A 24,969-nucleotide genomic window follows, 5' to 3' on the forward strand; every position below is an offset into this window, starting at 1 on the left:
TAGATGTCTTTTTCAGGAATTTGGGTGATTGAAGCCCACTTCCGCATGTTCAGACTCTCAGAAAGGCCCTCACCCAACCCAACCTCCCTATTAATTTTTTTTAGACTATTTAGGTACTCACATCTGCCTTCTCCCCCAGCCCCCAAGAGAAGGGTACCTGTTGCAAGGGCTTGAGTAGCCACCATCTACCTGGTCTGCATTAGGGAGAAGAGAGTTTACAAATGTATTGATTGCTGATTAGCATTGTATTTTCAGAACTACTTGCTTTAAATAGTGACTTCTGCTTTGGGAAAGGATAGATACAAAGGATACATACAAGAAGGTATTGCTGGTGAGAGGGAAGATTATGAAATTCAAACCCAGTTTCATTTCATAATGACTGTAATAAATGTAGAAGCTTCTACTTAAGCAATTAGCTTTGGGAATACAAGGCTACACATAAGACAAAGTAAAGCGGATTTATGATTTTGTTAATTGTTTCCTGCGCTACAGGCAGCACCTGTCCCTCACATCCCAGACTGCCATTTGATGCAGTCACCCACTTTTGCCTTTCCTGGTATCTAATCTTCCTTCTAAAATCTGTATCGTGCACCTTCTCTCTGATGTGTCCGTCAGGGTAGTCTAGGTTTTGCTGCAGTAACAACAACAAGATCCCACCAAAATCTTTGTAGCTTGATAGAACAAAAGTTTATTTCTTGCTTACAAAAAGAGCACGCTGCATCTGGGTGCTGCTCTCCAGGGTGGCTGTCCTCCATGTGGCAGCTCTGCTTCTGTCTCCTGACATTTTCATGTCACCATCTTCTCCCATGATGACTGCAGCATGTGAAGAAAGAATGGAGAATTGCACACAGGTTTTTTAACACTTTAGCCAGAGTGACTTTTGCTCACATTTCATTGGCCAAAGCAAGTCTCCTGGCCTCACTCATTTAAGGCACCGGAGAAGTGTCATCCTCCCAGGAGCCTTGAAGGAGAAGAGAAAAACAAATATTAGTAATGCTTATCTCAGTTATTAGGAGCTGAGAAGACAGAAGCGAATAAAGGCATGAACCCAGTCCTCAGCCACTCAGAGTCCAGTGGGGGAGACAGACATATTGATAGTATTACAATTTAGTTTTGCAAAACTACGCAAACTTCAAAATACATAATGTGTTAGCTACAATGATAGAACAGAAAGTACCTCGAGAATACAAAGGTATAGAATCAACCTCTCTGAGCCTGGTTGTGAGAGGAAAACTTGAGTGTGGAGGTGACATAAGAGCTGGGATTTGTCTGTTTGCCAGGTTTAGATCTACGTTGCCTTGGTAAAGGTGGTATCTGACTTATTTTATGTGCTGCATAACATCTAAACTAATAATCTGGGATACAGCTCTAAGAAACAGGCTTACCTGTTCTTTGAGACCTCAAGAAAGAAACGAAAGCAATCTGTCAGCAATAGAACAGATCTGCTAGTGCAAATGAAATGCAGTACATGAGTATCCTTTTGATGGAGATGTGCTAAAAATACTTTTACTGAGCAATTGTGCTACTGACAGTTCTTTGATCTCAAAAATTAAACTTGCTGTTACAGTATGAAAAGAACAAAGCCAAGTAAAATAACAATCAGGGTTAGTTATTAGGCAACAAAGGTTGCATATACAGTACTTTGATTTGCCAAGAGATTCTAACATATTTTACATTAGGTATAAATGTGAGTGGTGTGTTAACATTGCAAAGTACATGCTTCATAGACAAATGAAAACTGTCTCTTCCTCAGATCTTATAGAGCCTTGTTCTTGTCCTCTTGTACTGCTATAGTCCCACTGGCCTTCTTGCCCATCATGCTGGGCATCCTCTGACCTCAGGGCCTTTGCACTTGTTGTTTTCTCATCTGAAACTCTCTTTCTCCAGATACCCACTCACCTGCCCTGCTCAAAGGCCATTCTTTCAGTGAGGCCCCTTGGCCACCCTGTTTTAGTGACCACAACCTCCTCCCCATGTCCTAGTCCTCTCCCACCTTCTAACATAAAATAATTGATAGTTAACTTATTTATGTAGTTTCTGATCAGTCTTCCCACGCTAGTGTATAACCTATTTCTATACCACTAAACTAAAGGACTGCTCTTCATAATTAAGTCAATTTAGTTTCATGAAAACGTATTATATTGCCCTTATTGTGTCTCACATGGACATTTTGTAAACACTTCATATAGTAGATACATGTTTTTTGGGGCCAGAATAAAGGTGAGACGGTATCGGGACATGATCTAACAGATATAAGGTGACCGTTACCATCAGTTGACAAAACCATTTCTTCAGAAAGATTAGTCTCTTTCTAAGGATTGTGCAGAATAGAGGAAGGAGAGGTTGAGGCAGGGAAACTCTTAGGGGTTGTTGCCCAGGTGATGGCGGCCAGGGACCTGTTCTTAAATGGGAGCATTGGGAATGAGAAGTCTGAGAGTTTGGGAAGGAAGGGATGCTAGGATTTAGGGATTTGCTTTCTGTTTTAATCGGCTAATAATCAACAAGAACCCAAGATAAGTTTCCAGTATTGAGAGGAATATAATTATCAGAAGCATGACCAAAGGTTGTTGCTTCTATACGGAAAGTCTCTTGGGTTCCCCAGACTCTTATTTAAGAAATCATGAGTAAGATTGTGTACGTGTGTGTGTTTGAATGAAAAGTTGTCTCTGTTGTGTAAGTGACTTTATGTGAGAGACAGGGAAAGGAGATGCTTTTTAAATAACTAAATGGTGGTATTTGCCTCTAGGACATTTTTTGAAATTTCAGTGTTTTTGGTTCAGGGAAGGAGAACTAGATAGCATTCTGCCACCGTTCTAATGTGTCCTCCCGCCAGGGTTGACAGTGGGCTGTGGCCCTCCACCCCCACCACCTTGTCCTCAGGCTGCATCTGCCCAGTGCCAGGGCTCCGCCCTCAGAGCTGGATAGGCAGAGTGCCAGCTGCCTGCAGGCCCAGCCTTGGGGCAGGCGCAGGGAGATAAGGTGGAAGATAGCCGGTGTGGGAAGATAGGGAGCTGACTGGGTATAAAGGAGAGCGTTTATTCCCTTTATCCACCCCTGACTTTTTCCAGTTCTTAAATTTCTATGTGTTTGAAGTCTAGGGAATTGTGGCTTAAAGGTACTCATAGCTGCTTGTCACAGTAGACTCTGGTAGAAAACTGTGAACTTGTGTAGCTGACCACAGGAAATCCACCTGCCTTCTTGAAATTGACAAGAATAATGAACACCACGATTTCTTGCTTTCATAAATTTCCCAAGAGCTGTTTTTCCCCACCTTGTGAGATGAGAATGTGGCTCATTTATAAACATGCATGCCCCTGCCCACCCCACCCCAGGCCTGCCTCCCTCTTCTCAGTGTTCCTCAGGTAATTGACTCGTTACTGGGGCAGGATACAGTGGAGGCTTTTGTGTTCACATACACTCTTCTTTATAATTGGATTTGGGACAGAGTCAGTCAGGGGTTTTGATTGCAAACAAGAGAAACCAACTCTGAAATTACTAGAAGGATGTTGCGATGTAGGTCGGCTTGCAGAATTATTAGAAGGCTGGAGAGGTAGACTTCAAAAGGGGCAGGGACCAAGGGCATTCTCCAGAGAGGAGGAATGTAGAGATTATGAGCACACATGCTGGAACCAGCTGGCCAAGGTTTCTCTGCCACTCATCAGCTGAATGACTGTGGGCAGTTTACTTAACCTCTCTATTCTTCCAAAGATAATTATGAATAATAAATGCACTCATACTTGTAAAAAAGTGCTTAGAACTTTTATTTGCCAGTGACTGGCATATAATAATCAGTAGTATATCAATGCTTGGTAAATACATATTGCTAATTGAGCTTGTATGTATACATATGTATGCTGGCAAATGCTGCTAAATGCCAGGTTGCTCTCTAGGCCATGGACTTTCCTTCCATGCCAGCTTCTCTTCCTTGCTTGCACTAGCTTTCCCCTTATCAGAAATTACTAATCTTTGTTCAAGGGCTTTGTTTCAGTTCTTGATGCTTCCCTCGGTTCTGGAACGTTATTAACATGAAGGATACATAATGATCTCTGTTTCTACATTTTGGGCTTCAGTTTTACTCTGTTCCCCTTAGGGATAGCAGAGTCAATTTGTTCTACCACCTTGTGTTTTTTTTTTTAACTATGTTTTCATGGTCATTTTTAATATCCCCTTTTCTCTTTCCTCGTGTTATTTTGTTAAATGAGAAAGAGCCAAAATGGAAACTCTTATAGAAGATAAACCATCTTTCCTTTGTGGAGGTTTTTAGAAGCCTCTCTCTTCTTAAAATTGCAGCATTAATATTTAGAAATGAAAAAGAATGAGAGATTTCTGCAATACATATTATTTTCCTTCTTTAATTTGGTTCAAAGAAAATTACATCTATCTATTTTTTTGTTGAAATAGTCTTTCCCTTAAGGTAAGATTGCTAAGAGTGTAGTTATTCTGGCAAACCCAGATCACAGTCTGTTTATAGGGAAGCTTAACTTTTTTTAAAAAAAAAATCAAGGCTGGGCACAGTGGCTCGAGCCTGTAATCTCAACACTTTGGAAGGCCAAGGCCAAAGCTTGCTTGAGCTCAGGAGTTTAAGGTTGCATTGAGCTATGATGACGCCACTGCACTGTAGCCCAAGCAATAGAGAGAGACCTTGTCTCAAAAAAAAAAAAAAAAAAAAAAAAAAAAAAAAATCAATGACTAACTACATCCCATACATTGAATATGCTGTTTTGGGTTATTGTCTCTCTTTCTCCCCCTGCACCCTCAACACACAATATCTAGGTATATAGTCATGCAGTTCAGCGTGATTTTAATATGTAAGTACTTAAATATTTATCTTTTGAATGTTTTGAAGACTCAAAGTAACTTAAAAAAAGTAGAGGCTTTTTTCACTGACAATTTAACATGAGGATTGGAGAATCATTATAATGAAATGTTAGCATTTAATATGAATGTATATGATATCACATATCTTAATGGGCTCAGAGTTTATCTCACCTGCCCAGCAGAGTACAAAGATGATTAAAAGCATTTTGTTTCAGCGAGGTACATGTATACATATGTTTGTATGACCTGAGTAACCTTAAAAAATATACTATTTATGGTGGGTTGCAGTAAAAAAAAGTTTGAAAGCCTGGTGATTTGAGAAAACAGCCCAGTCTCTTCCAGTTGTATCTCTGCACACCTTGTAGTAGGTTGCTCCCTCGGGCGTAGAGGACCAGACAGTGAGAAAGCTGGGGAGAAGGTGGTTAAAGACTTAATGTGTCACCTGATGGTTAATAGGACTGTGATTGTGTAGAAGTGTTTGTTGTCCAGCTTGAGATACATAGGACTTAGGTGAGGGTGATGTGAAAGGAATTGCCTGCCGTGAGTCACAGAATTAATTTATAATTGGAAAGCTTTCAAAAGCTAGTTTCCCTGCGTGTGTCAGATCGGTAATAGGAAACGGAGATCGGCTGTTGAGAGCCTTTTGTCAGCATTGAATCTTTACCACAGAAATGTGGGTGAGAGTGGAGGGAGAAAGTGCTATTTCAGAAAAAAGTTCTATTCTCTGCAGGTGGAACAGTCCTCATTTTTACCTTCATGTTTGAGGCTTTATTTATATGGATGACTTTTGTGCCGCATTTAAGTACATTTATTAGAAGAAAACACGAGCACACAATTGTGCTAATTAATTCCTGGAGCTTCATTTGGTCGTGATTACATTTCTAAAGTTGCCATTTTAAAACCTCACCGAAATTAAGAAGGTTTGACAAGGCATTAAAATCTCCGCATGGCATGGGGACATCGAAACTTATAGGCAGTTAGAGTGCCCTAGCACAGAACCTTCAACTTGGAGGCTTTGGTTATGTGTGTATTTAGTTACCTTCGGAGATTATAATTTGCAAGTAAATTCCGAATTTCAGAATCTATCAAACATAGTGTTAAAATTTTTTGTTTTTAATTGTAAAATGCACATAACATAAAATTTACCATCTTAAGCGTTTTTCAGTGTATGGGTTCAGTAGCCTTAAGTGCAGTCACATTGCTGTGCAGCCAGTCTCCACACCCATATGTGGTTTTAAAGCCAGAAAGGTATAAAAGCTTTATTATAAGTATGCCTTTACCCTAGATTTTTTTTTTAATTTTTAAATTTTTTCTTCCATTAGCCTCAACATTAAGGACACTATCCTAGGATTTTAACAATATTTTGGTGTACTGAGATTTTCCATTACTTTTAACAGATTTCTTCCAATTCACGACATTTGAGCTATGTAATAGAAATAGAAGGAAATCTTTGCTGACATGCTGACTGCTGTTCCCCTTCTGAATGTACTTCTTCTTTCTTGAATTTTCTTGGTCAACTCAGTCAGTGCCTCCTGTAACTTTTTAAAGGGGTCTTGGCCTTTTATTTCAAGGGACACACATAATATCAAACTCAACAAGGTGTAGAAATACCAAGCTTCTGTAGACCTCATACCCTGGAGAGGGGCATAAATCTTAGAAAAAAGGAAAAGGGTTCAATCATCCTGTTTTATGGTCCACCTATGAGTGTTAAAATAGTTTCAATCTAGCCTAGGAACTGCTTTAAAAACAACTGTCTTGGTGATTTAATCTTACCCTCAGTGAAAGATCTGTGTGGAAAAATAGTTAATTAAATATGTATTTCAGGGTTCTTTAAAACTGCTTTTCCTCCCACGGGTTGCTGGTTTTGCCACATCCGCATGCTGAAGCCTCATACTGGCATCTCTTGCATCAAACTGGGGAGTTGGACTCAGGACTAAGCACAGGGGAAGGAATATAGGGATGATGGAGGGCCATGGCGCAATGAGCAAAGCTTAAATTCTTGATTATGGACCTAATGGAGCCAGTGTCCTACAAGTGAAGATCATGATTTAAAAAAAAAAAAAAAACAACAGAGTGCAATTTACATATCCCAGAGTGAGTAGTGAATGCAGTACCTGCACTGTAGGGCAGAGAGGGGGGCATTTGGATTTTACTAGAAACTACATTGACCAGGTGCCTTCAGATCACTTGTTAACTATAGCTATTGTAACATAATCCATTGCATATCTCATACTGTTCCTTTTGAAGCTGATATAGAACCTATTTGTATACAGACATAATTCAGTCCAAATCCTGAGAACCCCCAAATTATTGATATTTGACTTTGGGGTGTTTTCTTCCTGAATTGTTTTCTCTAGATGTCCTTAGATTTGATTATTCAGAGGCTAATGGCAAGAGAAAGTGACCCCAAACATTTTAGCAGAATTGTCCACAAAACAGATATTCTAAGCAATGGTGTTCTTAGGACAGGAACTTTGGGGAGAGCCCAATCTGTGTTGTTTATTTATGAAGGGCAGTTTAGAATGGAAGGGCTGCCCCATCTCTTCGCACTTGGCTGTTTGCGGTGTCCCCACTATAGGATCTCACTGTCTTCTGCCTGCCTTTTCCCTCACAGAGGGCTCCTTTCCTCACCCCCGTGCTCTCGTCCACACTCATCTCTCTCAGGGCAGGCCGGAAGGACCCACTGGGCAGAGGGAGGAGGCGTGAGCGCAAACATCTTCTCAGCAGAACCGAGCCTCATCCTTTCTTCCCGGCTCTTTATCTAGAGATTTAGCTCACTTCTCCCCATCCATAAATACACTTCTGTTAGAGCTAACTTAAGTTTGGACTTTTTTTCTGACTGCAGACATGTTCTTAATCCTTTATGTATAAAGAGTTTCCATTTTTATCTGTGAACTTTGCCTTTCCTTTATAGGGTTGGAGGCGGGAGGGTAGTGAGAGTGGAGATTTTATCTTGTTTTATAGCTTTTTTTTTTTTTCCTAGTTACAAAAGTAATATATTTAATATGGAAAACTTGGAGGTTGGGAAAGAGAGAAAGAAACAAAAATCTACCTATCATACAGATACTATTGTATTAGCATTTTGGTATAATCCATTGTTTGTTTTTTAAGTATTATCAGTCTTATATTGTCTCTTCAGTTTTATTTTTCTCTTTTTGCCAAAATACTTCCATGTACTACTAGCTCTTTAAAGCATTTGTAGTGACTGCATAATGTTTTATCATGTACTTGGACCAGGGCGTAGGAGGGGAGGAGGAATTGGGGAATAAAGGGAATTGTAGCGCTTTTGGATAACCCACGGATTGTAAAATCCGTTTAAGTAGTAAGCATAGCCTAGCAAGTGGTCCCTTCATGTATAATTTACACATGTTGCATTGGCTGATTCCCTAGTTCCCCACTTTTGGAATGCAGGGCACTTTAGTAACTGTAGATCTTTAATCTAGAAACAGATTATCAGTGTTAACATACTTTTAAAGAGGCTTCTTTTAAAAAATTATGGTTATGATTTACTCTAGCTGAGTGGAATAAAGTTAAAGAAGAAATTAAGTTTGTTACCTAATTTCATACAAATAGAAAGCAGAAAGAGTGCAGTTGTAGGTGTTTAAAATGAAATTTGATTAAAGTTAAAAATTGAGAGAGTTCTAAAAATGGAACCCCTTATGAGGTACCTCTTATAGCAATTGTGCTTAAAGGGGGGGGGGAGGTGAACACAAAAACCTTAAAGTTACTTTTGGAATTTCTATAGCAGAATACATGTAAATTGGAATCTGAACGGGACTGTCCCCTTAGAGGGTGAAAACAAGCTGAAAGGAGGCGAAATACGTCCAGAAAGTGTGGGACAATCACAGGTTGCTTCAGCCTGAAGATCTGGTAACTCTGGTCTTGGCCTCTTTCCCCTGCTGTTCATCTTGGCTGTGTAATGTCCTGCTTTTGGGGCCAAGGCTTGTCCCCGCTTGACCTCTCCAACCGAGAAAGCAGGAGGCAACATCCCGTTTAAACCTGATTATAGATACTGACAAGCCATTGGTGGGAGGTGAGTAGGAGAGGTTTGGAGGGGTGAGTGCAATATTTTGTAATTGTCAGGTGGAGGTGCTTATTTATACCCTGGGACAGCTTAATTTACTGTTTTCTGTTAACACCCATAAATGTGCTTTGAGATGGTAATAGGATGTTTAGGCAAATAAATAAATGTATGTTACAAATCCCTTGGTCAGATGTGTTTGAGAAATGTTGGATTAAACAGGTTTATTTACTGTAGGATTTCTCTAGCACCTTTAACGTGCTTATATGTATTTTTCATCTCTAAGGAGGGAGAATAGAGGAAGCAACATCTTCAAAACTCATTTTGCCCATACAGTACTTTTTTGGAGGACCTTTGTTGATATCTTGAGGGGCTTTTTTGACTTAGAAACATTTGCAGCAGGGAGCAGGCTTTAACGTCTAGGTGGTATCGACCAACACTTCTCAAATTTAACTGTGATGTGAATCATCTGGGGATCTTGTTAAGTGTCATCTTCTGATTGGGTAGGTCTGGCTGGGGTGGAGCCTGAGAATCTGCTTTGGCCAGAAGCACTCAGGTGATACAGATGCTGCTGGTTCACAGAGCACACTTGGAGGAAAGCTGTAGGTTACTGTTGATTACTGTAATACCATCTGGAGATTAGCTGGGATGGGCCTAGGGGGAAGGTAGCATTTGCCAGGTGCTTTTCGTAACATTCCAGGAAGGGGAGCTTCCTACTGAGCAGGGAGAGTGATTGGCAGTTGCTGATGCCTACTGCCACGTAAGGGGAGTTTCCAGGGGACCTGAACATGCTGTGGTGACCTGTGTGGTATATGCTTTGTTTCTTGTTCTGGATGAAGGGATCACTGGTTATGTTTGCTGGGACAGGGTCGTTGTGCCAGAGTAGAAAGGTGGGGGAAGAAAAACACTTCATGATGACTTACTAGATAAAAATAAAGGATATGTAGACAGATTAGAAGAAATAATTTAGTGAATGGACTAGAGACAAGGTGATTTCGTGGGGGCACAAGAAAATCTAAACCAGTGTCAAAAAGTTGGAAAGTGTGAGGATATCGTTAGGACAAGAAACTCGTTAGCGTCAAAGCAGTACGACACCGGTTAGCCTCTTCCCATTAGAGAGGGGGAACCTCGGGAGAAAGTGACCCTGTTATGAGCCCTGCACTTTGTGGAATCTGATTTCAACAAACTAAGGCGAGTGATAGTTGGGGTGTCATAGACGAGAGCATTAAAGGGAAATACGGCACGAGATGTGAATGAAATTCTGATTCTGTAGTCACACTGTTCAAATGTGTTAGAAAAGTAGAAGGAAGTGAAAGAAGCTGGTGTGGCTGTAAAGTGAGCTTTTGATGGGCCTCAGATTTTAAAAGGACATGTACTCCGGAAAGAGAGACATGTGGCCCATGGTAAATAAAGTTTCACAAGCCTGTAAGACTCAAGTGCCAGCTACCTGAGGGCTTGTGAAGTAGTGAGTGAACCACAACAAAGCTAACAATTTTATCTGCGATTAGGGAAAAAAGAAGGAAGGAATGCCACTTCTTGTGGTGAATGGTAAGGGATTGACCAACGAGAGACACTATCCTCTGTCAAGAGGCTAATTTTTTAAATGGGAATTGCGTAAGATCGGCTGAGATAGAGTTCTCTTAACTGCCCTGAATGACCTTGATACTGAAAGTCTGCAAGGGATTACGGCACTGCCGCTAAGATTATTTGCAAAATTGTGGCAGATCTGTGTCATACTCCTGGATGTGCAAGTGTTGTGAATTTTGTAAGTTGTATATATGAAGTTGTAGACTGCTGAGGTTAATTTTGATTCTCTGGAATTCTAAAACGAATTGTTCACTAAAATATTTAGAAGAGCTAAGGCAGATATGTAGTTAATAACCAGGACATAGTATAAGTTTAGAGTGAATTACGGGATTTCCAATTATCAGTGTCCAGGTAAAACTTTGGTTTATATGAAAGATAGTACCTAGAGGTCTAAATAGTGTTGGTGGCAGGTTTTTGCTATTGACAAAAGCCCATAAAAATTCTGTATCCATTTGGGAAAGGACCCTGGTCCCAAGAACCTAATAACAGCTGGATGATTCCAGGTTAGCACTTCCAGACTCCCAAATATGGGAAACAGGACCCCTAACCCTTATGGGTCAAGTGGGTGAATGAAATAGCCCATGTCCAAGAGATGCTTGATGGGGAGACCCCTGGGAAGGTTGCCAGGAGGAGGATTTTCTTTCTCACACATCCTGTTTTCCCTTCTGACCAGGAGGAACCTTGGTTAAGAGGATTCTCTCTTGGTAGGCAGAGAATTCTGTTAGTGTTCCATTGGCCTCGCTTTGGGGACAGGCACTCTGCCATGTCCTAGGGCTGTGGGTGAAAAAGATATTCATATAATCCTGTCCCTTGAGAAGTTTACAGTCTAGTAGGGGAGATCCACATTCATGTGCATAATACTACTAAAGTTTGCTGAGTGCTCAACAATAACAGTAGTTAACATTCACCCGAGCACTTATTAATTATATAGCTGGCATTGCTCTACGCTCTTTACGTAATTGTAAGGTAGTGGTTCTCAGAGTGTAGTCCTAGGACCAGCAGTGTCAGGATCCTTTGAGAACTTGTTAGAAATGCAGACTCTCAGGCTTTACCCCAGACCTACTGAACCAAAAACTATGGGTAGGAGCCCAGCAGTCTGTTTAATAAGCCCCAGGTGTCTGATGCATGCTGAAGTTTGAGAGTCTCAGTTTTAAGTCATTTGTTCTTTACAACATTATGAGTAGATTTTATTTCACTCATTTAAAGAGGTAGAAACAGAGACACAAAGAAGCTGAGTAACCTGTGCAAAGACGTAACTTTTAAGTGGTACCGATGGGCTTTGAATCCAAGCAGTGTGACACCAGCTCTTAACTGCCATGCAAGGCTGCCTCCCAGGAGAAGGTGCAGCACACAGAGGAAGTAGCTGTAAATTCCAGAAGGTAAAAAGAGTTAAGGTATTAAAAGACCTGTATTTTTTTCTTTGTAAACATTTAGCAAGAATTAACTATATGCAATGTATCATGTTAGACACTGGACATTTATAAGTATGAGCACAAGGTAGACCCTGTCTTTAAGATTTTTATAATGATGTAGGGGAAAGCCAAATGTAAATAAGTATCTGGAATCTAAAATGCTTTGGAAGCACATAAAAAGTTCTAACAGGAGATTTGAACATATGAATGCATTTTAACATGAACTATATGAAAATGTATGCAGAGAAAAGCATTCTAGGCAGAGAGAATATCATGTGCAAGATTCAGATGTTTGAAACAACTTGTATTCTTGGGTTTACTCTTGGATTCACTGGTATTTTTGTATATTTGGCCCTTTGCATCAGTTTTTCGTAGTCTAGACTTGTCTAGATTGTGGTATAGATTGGAAGTTCCCAATTTAAAAGGAGGAGGTTGTGAAACTGATTGCCCCTTTTTTTGTTTTTCTAACTGGTTTATGGAGGGATGATTGACATATAAAACTGTACATATTTAATGTATATAACTTGATGACTTTGGAGATAAGTGTACACTGTGAAACTATCACCACAGTCTATGCCATGGATCTATCCACCTCGAAAATCTTCCTCCCATCCTCTTATTTTTCCCCCTCCCCCATCAACCTCTTTATTATTTTTTGTGATAGAAACCCTTAACATAAGATCTCAGCAATTTTTAAAGTATACAATACAGTATGGTTAACTACAGGCACTGTGCTGCACAGTGTATCACTAGGACTTACTCACCTTGTAGAACTGAAACTTTGTACTCTTTGACTAGCACCTCCTGCTCCCTCCTCCTTTTTTGTTTTGGCTGCCATTTCTTGCTTTTATGTAGCATAAGTGGAAATGGAAATGTGCCTTAAATATGGAAGAAATAATCTTGAATTGCAGTGGGAGATAATTTTGGTTCAAATGAAAGCGTTGTTACCAATAACTGGTTAAGCAATGGAATATATTGCTGGGAAGATTCTAGGGCTCTTCTTGCTCCGTAAGATTTGAAATCTAGTCCAGGACAGTGAACCTTTTCTGTAAAGGGCCAGATAGTGAATACTTTCGGCTTTGCCAGCCACCCCATAACTCTGCTGTGGCACTGGGGAAGCCAGAGGTGATACGTAAATAAATGGCATGCAGAGTTGCGGTAAAACTTTGTTTATGAAAACAGGTAGTATCTGGGTTTGGTCTGTGGGCCCCCAAATCTATTAATAGATTCTCAAGTGTCTCACATAGTTTGGATGAAGGCCAGGTGATCCTAGGAGGTCCTTTCTGGTGCTATATTTCTGAGGCTGTTCATATATCTTAGTTGAGTAACTGAAAAATAAAAAGTGGAACTAATATTCTCAATTCTTCCTTCCACCAGAAGACTCTCTACACTGTCACTTTTATTGTTTTGCAGCTTTCAAAAATTTATGTACAACTTCACAAGAAATATCTAAGAGACTAATTTACTTCTAGATTTCAAAGAAGGGAAGAATGAAAGGCTTTTCTTTTATTCATTTCTGATTTGTGAGTAATGTAGGAAATGAAAAGAATTCTTTTCCTATTGACAACCCTACACAAAACAACTTAAGTGTTTTTCACTACAAATAAATGATTGGTATTCAAGTGGATCTTTAAGTTTTAAAATAAGCACATAAGTCATTCGGTATATAAAAATACACTTCCTCTATATATACTCTAGTTCTCTGTGGACTGTCTGTGATCTCTGGGCATGACCACTTAAGGCAGGGAGGGGAAAGGGTGAGTAATGGCTGGGGTGGGGCAGTGGTGGCAGAGGGTTTCATAGGTTTTGAGGCGGTAATGTCATGCTGTACCACTTCGCAGACTGTCAGACAGTCACCATTGGCTGGTCAGCTCCTGCTACACACTGTAGAAGGTCCTAGATTTATAGAAGGCATCAATCCCTCTGGGGCTTATGAGGCTGGTTGAGGAGAGATGCATACACCCACAAATGGAGCCAGGAGGCATTATATTTTAGTGACTAATATAGACAAGTGCTAGAGTTGGAGGGAAAAACTTCATCATGGGAGGCTCAGGGCTTGGATGGGCTTCATGTAGCATTTGTGTGGATTGAAGGAAGGGCAGGACATAGAAAATGTAGAGAGAGACACACAGCAGAGGTCTTGGCAAGGGCTGGTACACGTGGTTTGTCTAGTAAAAACCAGATGACCTGCCGGACTAAAGCAGAGTTTGTACAAAAGAAGTGCAGCAGGGACTATGTAGACAGGTAAAGAAGGTGTTGACCCCAAGGTTAAAGACTTGGAACATTGTGAGTACTCAGGAAGGTAAACTTGTTTTAAAAAAATTTTGTTTCATTAAAAAAAAAAAAACCCAAGATGATATGTAAGGAGATGTTTTAGAGAGATTAATTTGTGTGAAGGTGCTAGAAACCAGAATGGGCAGAAAAGCCATTAGAGTCATTCTGTTGTGCAGCCTAAAGAAATAATGTTGAGGGCAGTGCAGCATTTAGCAAAAAAAATAAAAATAAAAATAAAAAAAATGCTGTATTTTGAAATAATATTTGAATTTTTTTTGAAATTGCATCTGCGAGGAGAAAGGAGACCATTACTTTTTTAAAAAAACTTTAAAGCTAGTACAAAGGGAGTTATAACCATCAGTCGGCTTCCCCAAATGTTAACATTTTTACGTAACCACAGTACAGTTGTCAAAACCAGCATGGATACACATTATTAACTAAAACATGGACCTCATTTACATTTTGCCAATTTTCCTGCCAAGGTCCTTATTCTAGTGCAGGATCACACACCGACTTTAGTTGTCAGTTTCCTTTGGACTCCTCCTATCTGGGATAGTTCCTCAGTCTCTGTTGGTGTCTGTTTTAACCTTAACAATTTTAGCAGAGTACAAGCCAGTTATTTTGAAGAATGTCCCTCGGTATGGGGTTGTCTGGTATTTCATCATTAAATTCAGGTATGCATTCTGACAAAAATACCATGAAAGTGCCGTTCTCAGTTCATCAGATCAGGAGGCAGAAGATGTGAACGTGTCTCATGATAGGAGATAACTTTTATCACTTGGGGAAGGTGGTGTCTGCTAAGCTTCTTTGAAAGTTACTATTTTTTCCTTTATACTTAGTATTTTGGGGGGATGTACTTTGACACCATGGAATATCCTGTATCTCATTGTTACCATCAACCATTGATGATTCTTGTTTGCAGTATTTACTACTGTGATGTTTGCCTAATGGTGCTTTTCTGGTTTTTTTTTTTTTTCTTTCTTTTTATTGCATTTAGTAATTGAAATTATTCCGTAAGGAAGGCTGTCCTTTCTTTCCCATCCTCATTCTTTTATTTATTCAATAATTTATTTACATCTGTATGGACTCATGGATATTTATTCTGTGGGTTAGAAGTCAATACTTTCATTATTTATGTTGCTGCTCAAATTGTCCCAGATTTGGCCATTGAGAGCTTCTTTATGCTGGCTGCTGTGGGAATGGTCCATCTTGGAGTCCAGGTATGACTAGGTAGGTTGATGTTAATACAAGCAGGGAATTGAGTGATTAGTGGAGATAAGTAAGTTTGCTAATTTAACCATTTTCCCTAAATCTTCAGTTACTTGATTCCTAAATTTTAAAGGCTTCTCTGTGTTTGCATTCACCAGGGAAGCCCACCCTGGTAGGCAAAACTGTTTTCTTGTTTGTAAGCACAACCAAAAAGAAAGATATTTTCCCAAGGACTGAATAAAATCAAACTGGTGAAGCTTTGGGGTTTGTTTCTGTTGTTCCTATTGTGTATATTTTCCCAGAAGCTGTTGGTTCTTGCTGATGTATCTCCTTAGGCAGACAAGATTGTGAAATGTTCATAAGTATTCCTAGAGCCTACTTTCATTTTCTACTCTATCTTTTAAGTAGGGAAACATGTTTATACTAGAATAGAGCCCTTTAATAGTGGGAAGTTAAAATTCAGTGTAATGTTATTGATGCCATTAAAAGGGTGTTCTCTTTCTGGAGGTATATAGGTACTATGCTGCTATGCAGACATGAAGATATTTTAGCTTAGGGCTATGTCTAGGATGGGGTATACAGAAAACACATACCACATGAGCAGGTGCAGGGGGAGATTTGCTGAAACAGTGGCTTTTTGTTCTACACCAGCCACTTGGAGGCTTAGCCACAGATGCCAGTGCTGCTGGCAAGTGACTGTACCTTATTCCCATTCAGCAAGGTGTGTGAGGGAGGTGATGGTTGAGTAGTGCTCCAAGCTGAATAGCTGAAGTGGATGAGAAGAGATTCAAATTGCCTTTCTCAATCACTGATTTTTACAGTTTTACTCAAACCTGGCTGCACATTAGAACCGCCTGGGAGGTTTGGGTTAAAACTGCCCAGGCACCCTCCTAGAGATTCTAATTCAGTATGTCTGGGTGGTCCCTTGGAACCTGTTTTGTTTTTCTTCAGTTTCCCAGATGGTTCTATTTACATCCATGGTTGAGAACCACTGGATCTAGCAGATAATATTTGTGACTTCTTAATGAAATTAGATGCACTTGTTTGTCACGCTACTCTTACTACTGTGTCCTGTGTTAAAAGATACATGTATGGGGAAATAAATAAAGATAGCCTTGGGTTGCAAATTTCTTGACCTCTGTAAGTCTAGTTTTGTCATCTCCAAAATTGGATTAATAATAGTACCTAACTCAGAGTTTTTTTTAAAGTATTAGGTAATGGGGCATGCAAAATACTTTGTATAGTCTCTGGCACATAGCAGAAACTCAGTTACTGTTACTTAATAACATTCAGCATGTTAGAATAGAGTGATGGCTTTGGAATCAATCACAATTTGTCTCAGTCCTGCCTCTTAACTTTCCAGCTCTGGGACCTTAAGTGAAATGCTTCATTTCTGTCATCCTCAGGCCTCTTATCTATAAAAATAGGAATAGGTGGGCACATTTACTACTATGGAAAGTGCTTAAGACAAAGGAGGTGCTCAGTAAGCATTTCCCACGTTTTGTTCTACTTTCTTAACATATCACAGAGCAGTAGAAAAATATAATTTCAAGAATATCATTGACTCCGGGACAGCCATGCTATGTTGGGAAGATGTTATTACAAATGGCCTTTGTGGCTGTGGCTGGCTGCTGTGGGTTTGCCCCTTGGAGCCCCGAGGAAACGGTTGTGGGCCTGAATTGTAACCAGAGCTCACAGGAGAGTCGTGGTTCCCTGCTCTTCCGTCTTAGCAATTGGCTCATGTTGCCAGTTTTCATTTGGCCTGACTTTGATGACTGGATAATTCTCAAGCCTGCAGTCTAGCTGGGATTCTGTCCTTTTAACCTTGAACAAGCTTTGTTTGAGATGTAAGTTTATCTTGGGGCTTAAGAAGGACCCATAGTCTTAGAAATCTACTGAACACTTTAATAGATCACAGCCCTTATTATTTTATTCCATAATCTCTTCACATATGTGCCTACCAGTTACATAAGCTTTTTGGCTTCCTAGGTTTGTAAGAAATTCAAGTGTACTTATTTCACCATTCTATCTTCGTATTCTGCTTGATCACCCAGAATGGGAAAAGGGATGGTGGCCAAAGTTATCACAAAGTTGTGTCATGAACTGAATTCTTTCATTATCAATAAACTTGGTAATTCCTGTTGGTTCATAGTAGTAGTAGGGCAGGTCATACTTCCGTGGTGATCAAAGTGATTCAATCTCTCTCATTTCTCTCAGCCCTTAGTAGCCTAAGTACTTTAACTGAATCTAAGTGTCGTATTCAGGCATCTCCTTTAAGACATGATGAAAAATGTACCTATCTTCTTTAAGAGCTGATGATAAATGTGCCTTACGTCTATTACATATTAATGGTTTAGGAAGATATTTTTAGCAATTCTAGAATGGGTTTCATGCTTGCTTCACATTTAGCTTCATGAACTATTATACTTCTATTTTGGTGGACATCCAACTTTAAAAAATGTAATACATGGTTGCTAACCAATTATTTTTTTAAGTTATGCCATTATTTTTTTCTGGAAGTGCATTTGTGAATATTAAAGGATTGTAATTTTCTTATACATGTTTAAAATATGAGGTTTGCCTGAAATCACTTAGGGAACCATTTTCCATGGTTCATTAAAATGGAAAGGAGGAGAAATAAATGTGCATTAAAATCTATTTTCATTTGTGTTGTTAGCATTCTACTCTCTATGGGATTTATATATCTTTTGTGAAAGAATCATGGCATCCAGCTTTAGTAATTCTAGGACATTGGAAATACAGGGGGAAAAATGGTTCATCACTTTGGGCATTATATTTATTATGGTGAGAGCCATGTAAGAGGGTATCCTGCATCAGGTGCACTAGCCATTCCAGATTGTAGAGCAAATTGATAGGGAGATCAGGATTAAGAAAGAGAATTCATATGTTTAAAGTGTTCTTTAAACCCTGTGTCTCCTGGTAAATAGGTTTTCTACATTAGGGATGTGTCTGTTTCTAGAAGCTCCCATAGTGCCTGGCAAGGAGGTCAGTAGGTACTTTGTAAATGTGAAATGAATGGCAGTAAGTTGCCACAGCAGTGATGAGGTGAAGCCTTGGAATGCTGAGAAGAGAAATAAAACCAAGGGATTCAAAAGATGGGATGAAAACAGCTAAGCAGTTGTATGTTTAGGAAAGAATGTTGACATGGAAGGGGTGGTGCATTTTCAAGGGTGTTCTTGTGATATTCTTGCTGGTAAATGCTGCAAAACTCTTGAGGTGATTTAGAGCAGCGGTAGGTTGGCCCCTGGTGTTCCTGTGATGAAATTAAGCAACAGTTCTTTCCCAGTACCTGTTAATAATGCGGTAACAGATGGAATATTCCCTGTGGTCTCTTTTTTCCTTAATTTGGCACTTGCTATTTTTGGTCAGTACTGAAAACTAACATAAAGTCGTCTCTACAAAAGATGTTAGTATGATGGTTATTTTAAGTGTAACGAGTCAGTACTTTGCTGAGTTCTGTAGAGAGCTCTGTGGCTTCCCCAGGCTCAGCTAACAAGTTTGAGAACTGCTGTCCCAGAGTGTTAATGAAACAAAGATCCCCTGGGACCAGTGAAGAGAAGACTTCACAGGAGCTTCTGACAACCAATCTAGGAATTGTGTCCCGGAAGAGACAGTTATTATGTTGCTTTTGTCGATTCCCTGGGGCCCAGTGGCTCATCTGACACTGTTATCTATTCAGTATAGAAGAATCCCATTGCTTCATTTACTCACCTTACCAACCTTTTGAAACAAGCCAGCCATGGGGGGGAAGTTTCTGTTAAGTGGAATTGTGTGAGCGTAACACTAGTGTGGCAACAGCCAGATTCAGGAAGGCAGCCGAGAGGAAGGCAAGTGGTGTGTTTTCTTTTGTGAGGCTGCCCCTGCCCAGTTTTTTAGAACTTGTTTCTACCTAAAAGCTTTCTCTTTAACTAGATCATGTGTGTGAAGTATTGGCTTTTTTTTTGAGCTGATTCACGCAATTAGATGAGTAATAACATTAGTTCTGGTCTGCCATAATGATTTTTAAAAGTCTCCCCTGTTTAAAGGAGAAAAAAAATAAATTATCATGATGATTCATCTTTATATAATCTGGTACACATGCAAGTTTTAAGTTGTTCTGTATTTCAATTAGTGACTATATTACATAGGCTCAGACTGCAGAAGGCCTAGCAAGGGCCAACTGGGGAGTGTGTATAGACTAGGCCACAAGAGTGGGAGTTAAAAATGGGCTTGTCTACCTTAAAAAAATTATTTTCTTTGAAGTAAGTTGCAAATCTTTAGCAAGGTATCAATTGGCATTTCTGGGTAAAGAGTTGCTACATTTTATTTCAGTTTAATTAGAAGATAAGTGGTCTGGGAACAGTGCGGAGTGTGGAAGGGGCAGAATGGAAATTCTCTTTTTAGACTGAAGTTTAGTAGAAGGTTCAGATGCTGGAAAGTGATGACTGGCAGGGTATGTTTCGTAAATCTAGCAAATTATTCCAAGAAGTGGAGGCGGCAGGCTGAAAACTATGGGATCTCAAAGGACAGCAAGCCTTAGAATAGAGGTGTTAAGAGCTTTAAACATAGGTTGGAAGTTCAATAAATGTTAGTTTCTCTGTTTTTTATTTTCCCCCTCTACTGCAATGGGAAATGATAATCGTTCTCTATTGTGCTTAAGCATATGTGGGTGATGGTGCTGCTTCCTGGATTGCTAGGAAAAATTAGCTCCTGCAATTCAATCATTCAGCAAATACTTATTAAGTCAATATAGATATATAAATATCTAAATAAGTAGAAAATTAAACATCTTTATGCAAGGTTGTGTGCTAGATGCCACAAAAGCAAAGCAGTATAACCTGCCAGCACTCCCTGAAGGAGCTTGTGGACTCCTTGGGGGAAATGTATGCACAGAAAAGCAGCCCACAGTGTGGGGGTCCCAGGTGCTACCATGCTAATTGTAGCCAAAACAAAGCGCTCTAAAGAGGAGCAAACCCTGGCAGGAGGTGCTTCACTGGGGAGGTGACTGCACAGACCTGGACTTGGAAATCTGGCAGGATTCAGGGGAGCGTCACAGAAGATAGAGGGCTTTTAAAATGGAAAATGGCGTGAGCAGAAGTAGGGTATGAGTGGGTGGTTCTTCTGACAAGTAGATCTTGCTAAATTGAAGAAGCCTTGCAGGGAGGTGGAAAGAGAATACTAGAAACCTACTGGAGACAGACTGGTGAGCTGGCTGTTGGAAGGGCAGAAGTTGGCTTGACTCACATAAGCAATCAGGGACCTGCTGTAAGTGGAAGGTGTTAGGGTGTGAGCTAGTGCACGTGGGTTTTGAGAAAAATTTCTCCAGACAAAGATTAGGGTAGAAAGAAGAAAAAGTTTATTTTACTTTTCCACGTGGAAAAGGGCCAACACAGAAGTGAAAAAGCGGGAGATAATGTTGGCAGAAAAAACCAGGTATTCAGGGTTTTTATTTAGGGATTATAATGGGGGTGAAGATTTGTGGCTGTAGCCAAATTAACAGGGGTACTGTGAACTGTTGTATCTGTTTTGTTTTATTTTTCTTTCCTTAGTGGCAGGCTGATAACAGAAGCAGCTGCCTATCCTTTGCAGGCAGACTCACTGCTTGATTGTGATCTTGTCATTGGTTCTGCCCTTGAGATACAGTTTCGGTCAGGAACTGAGGCCTGTAGCTCCCACCCCTGCTGTCCTCTGTGTCCACTCAGGAATTCCTTGAGGCTGTAAAAGCAAATTCTAAAAGGCAGTTTCAAGTGACTGTAAAGAGAAAGATTTACATTTACTTTCTGTCTGCTCTTTTCAGATGTTGTGAAAACGGAACCCCTCAGGGTCCCTATGAGAGAGAGCAGAGAGAGAGCCCGCATGATTGATTTTAGCCCTTACTATGGGTTAAATAATTTTTCTGTTATTTTGCTATTAAGACTGTCCTTTCAGAAGGGGTGTTGAGGTTTGCAGAATGGCCTCAGGGGGGTGTGACTAGAGGGCGGGAAATCTACTGAGAAGCTGAAGCAGTTCAGGGTATATAAAGTTAGGGTGATGAAAATGGAAGCTAAAAGGATAGGAGAAATGGAATCCAAATCACATTAAAAATAAAGTGACAAGTAAAAAAAAAAAAAAAAATCCCAGTCTTTCTGTTGTACTTTTGCTGGTTGTGCTAAGTTGGGAGCTGTTCAAGTGGAATATCCTGTTCTCCTGATACGAATGTTGACCAGATGTTTACATTGAGTGAGAATGAGGATGCCCATATGGCCCCATGACTTGAGACTTTAGCTCATTTTTTAACATGGACAATTCCTGGGCCTGTTATCATTGCATATGTATTTGCCCTTTTGGTACAAAGGTTTCTGTTTGGTTCTAATTTCTTCTTTTTCTTTGTTTTAAAATAGACTCTGTCGAGAAGAATTTCCAATCCATATCTTGAACATACTCCTTCCCAGGTATGATTCTTTTCTCTTACTGCATTTTCTGTAATAGTAATTGACAAACTCTGGTGTAGAATCCTCTACTGCTAGCTGCTCGTGTTGCTCCTGAGCACACGGAGTTTTGCAGGGATGCTGCAGTGATCACGTCGTCTCTTCACCTAGGGATGGCACCGCAAAGGTGTTCGAGATGCTCTGATCATTGGGTCATGATTCAAGATGTTCACTAGATAAGAAAAAAAAATATTTCTGCATCTTCCAAATGCTTTACATGAGCAAATTGTCAATGAGGCAGAGCAAATATATAATATACATATTTTCCAAATTGCTATATTGATAAAAAGACTGTATTTTACAAATAGTGTGTATTTGACACTAAAAACTTTATGTAAAAAGAGATTTACATTTATGGTTATCTATGAGTGGACTATCTCTTGTGTACTTATTGGTGAGAAAAGATGAGGTGTCTTCATTGTGTTGCATCAAAGACTCAGTCGACAAAGAGTTGCATTTTTTAGGCTACCGAGAGACTATGAACTTTGTGAGGGCTGGGGCCGTTTCTACCTTTTTGCCCACTGTATCCCCAGCATTGAGAACAGACCTGACACTTGGCAGCTGCTCATCAAATGCTTTTTGAATGACCGAGTGAGTGAACGTCCTACGATGTCAGGACCCGTCAAGTGTCGGCTGACTCATACCTCTTCCTTGGTAACGCTCTCTGTCATCCGTCCTGTTCAAGCTTTGCTTTTTTAAAAGATAGTTTTAACATGTTAAAAATAATTTCATGCCCTTCTCACTTTCTTATCTGGTTGTAGGGAGGAGATGATATCAGGAAAATTAAAGAAGTGTAAGGATGATGGGGTTGGTGTGTTCCCCGTCAAGTCATAATCAATATATCATCAATTTGTTTGCTTTGAGAGAAGATATACATTTTTTAGGTGCAGAGAGTGTCACCAAGAAAAAATTAAAATGATGTAAGCATGTACATGTTAGCATGTAATATAAAAGTTAATATAAATTTTCATGAGCCTTTACCTTATGAACATGGCTCATTTCCATTTAGCCTCCTTAACAGGATTGAGCTGTGGAGGAAGGTGCTCATTGCAGAGGAGGAGGTAGTATTATTAATGTGAAGAGGGACCTAGACTTCTCTAGATCTAAGGAATGCCCTCCTTCATCCTCCAAGAATCAGAGACCCATATGGGGGAATTAGAAGATTAAAAAAGGAAGTTAAATGAAATTTTTATCTGATAGATGGAATCGTGAAGTAGATAAAACCAGGATGCTTGGAATTAACTATGAGCTCTGCAGCTGAGTGAGGCTTAAGAGCAAAGCAGCCTGCTGTCAAATGGTGTCATGTTCACTGGATAGGAAAAATATTTTCCAATCTTCCAAGTCCTTTATGTGATTGCATTGTCGATACGGCAGAGTTAATATATAATGTAAATATTCTTCAATTTGCTGTGTTGATAGAAGGAAGCACTGTATTTAAAAAATAGTGGATATTTTACACTGAACTTTGTGTGGAAGGAGATTACTTGTAATTGTAGTTGAATCCGTTTAGCATTTGGAAAATAGTTATTATAGCGTAACAGTGTAAGTGGGCTAGTAGCTAAAATAAAATAAGGTAGTTAAAGGTTGGTAGCTACATAGGCCAAAATGTGTCTCAAGTTTAGGGACGTGGTCGTAATTTTTTACAGATAGCATGCTATTGGTAGCTCACAAATTGTCACATTATTGTTATATATTTACAGTGAATGTTTTTCCATTTAGAATTATGGGGAGAATTCTTCTTGTGCAGGAAGAGCGTTGAGGAATATTATTATCGTTCAGGCAGCTGACCTGATAAAGGACAGAGTGAACCTCAAGGGGTTTTACAGGTAACACAGTTTTCTAACACCTTGTCAAAAATTCTCCTTGCAGGAAAAAAAAACTCAACTTGTGTTGAAATTGTAACCTTGATCAAGGAGAGGTGGGCTATATCTGTAGTAGGAGGGGTTTGTTTGTTCTATCTCTTGAGGCTACTGGTGGTGACTTTTTGTTAAACTTAGCTGTGTATTTGTTTAGTTAGACTCCTGATTCTGAAGTTAAGGTATGGAATTAATTCCCAGCCACAAGTGTGGATGGGTTCCTGAGAGAGTCCCTGCTTTGCTTCCTCTGAGATAATGATATTTCATAATATTTTTTGGCTGTGTGCTGCACTAGGGACTTCGTACGGATTCCCTCTTGAGGAACCTTATCAAGGCTCTGCAAGGACCCCTTGGAGGTCCGTGGGCAGAGAGAATTGCTCTAACTCTCGGTGAGAGTGAGCCTCCTCCTCAGGTACATAAGCAGGGGGGACAGGAAGGTCGGCACACGGATGGCAGTTGTCTACCTTGGCTAGTGAACAAGGGCAGAGGTTTTAGAGAAAACAGGTAGGTTCATGCCAGTTTTAACGTACAGCGGGACCACACACGTGGTCACTTAGAAAGCTTAGTGTGTGTGTGTTTCATTGTATGGAACAGTTTAAAGGAAAAACCAAAAGTAAATTATCAGCTTTTTATTTTGCCAAGTAAAGATATTAAACCACACCAAACATTGCCAAAAGAAAATCAGACAAAAATAAAGACACCAGTACTATCACTATTCTTTTTTAAAGAAACAACAGTATAATACCATAAAGAGTAGGAAGAATACTCAGAATACATGACACACAAAAAAAGTAGGAAGTAGTCTCAGGATGAAGGATGTTCCTTTAAGTTAAATAAATTTAGCTTTATGATAAACTCATTATAATATTCCTATTTTTTCCATTTGCCACAGATGGGAAAAATTTCATCATGGCCTGGATTTTTGGAATAGTGATTCCCAGACTATTGGTGTAATAAGACCCCCTTTCTATTGAGGCATAATTTATATAATAAAATGCACAAATCTTAAGTGTACAGCTTGATGAATTTTTATTTGTTACACACCTATGTAATCATTATCTATACAATCATATCAAGAGACAGAGGATTTTTATACCCCAGAAAGTTCCTTCATGCCTCCTTCTAGTTAATAACCATTCCCTGCAACCAACTATTTTTTTTAACTTCAAAAACTCGGCAGAATCTGTATTCTCATGAGCCATTATATGAGCAAATACAAAGTGTGGGGAGAGACCACAGTGAATTAACACTTTGAAATCCTATATTTAATTAATCACATTAACATTTACATAGGTTTTGAAAAATATGCCATCGGCTACATACCT

The 24,969-nt window shown here is 39.6% G+C and overlaps 1 protein-coding gene across 2 annotated transcripts in view; it reads left to right on the forward strand.

Annotated features, from left to right (window-relative positions):
* The window catches only part of RAPGEF5 (Rap guanine nucleotide exchange factor 5), a 211,446-nt gene that overhangs the window by 13,432 nt on the left and 173,045 nt on the right, over positions 1-24,969 (forward strand). For both annotated transcript variants that reach the window (XM_069462415.1, XM_069462414.1), the window contains exons 2-3: positions 21,702-21,752; positions 23,508-23,614. In XM_069462415.1, the coding sequence (XP_069318516.1) occupies positions 21,702-21,752; positions 23,508-23,614 (158 nt within the window). The remainder of the gene's footprint in view (positions 1-21,701; positions 21,753-23,507; positions 23,615-24,969) is intronic.

Source organism: Eulemur rufifrons, chromosome 29 (genome assembly GCF_041146395.1).
Source record: "Eulemur rufifrons isolate Redbay chromosome 29, OSU_ERuf_1, whole genome shotgun sequence".
Taxonomy (NCBI): domain Eukaryota; kingdom Metazoa; phylum Chordata; class Mammalia; order Primates; family Lemuridae; genus Eulemur; species Eulemur rufifrons.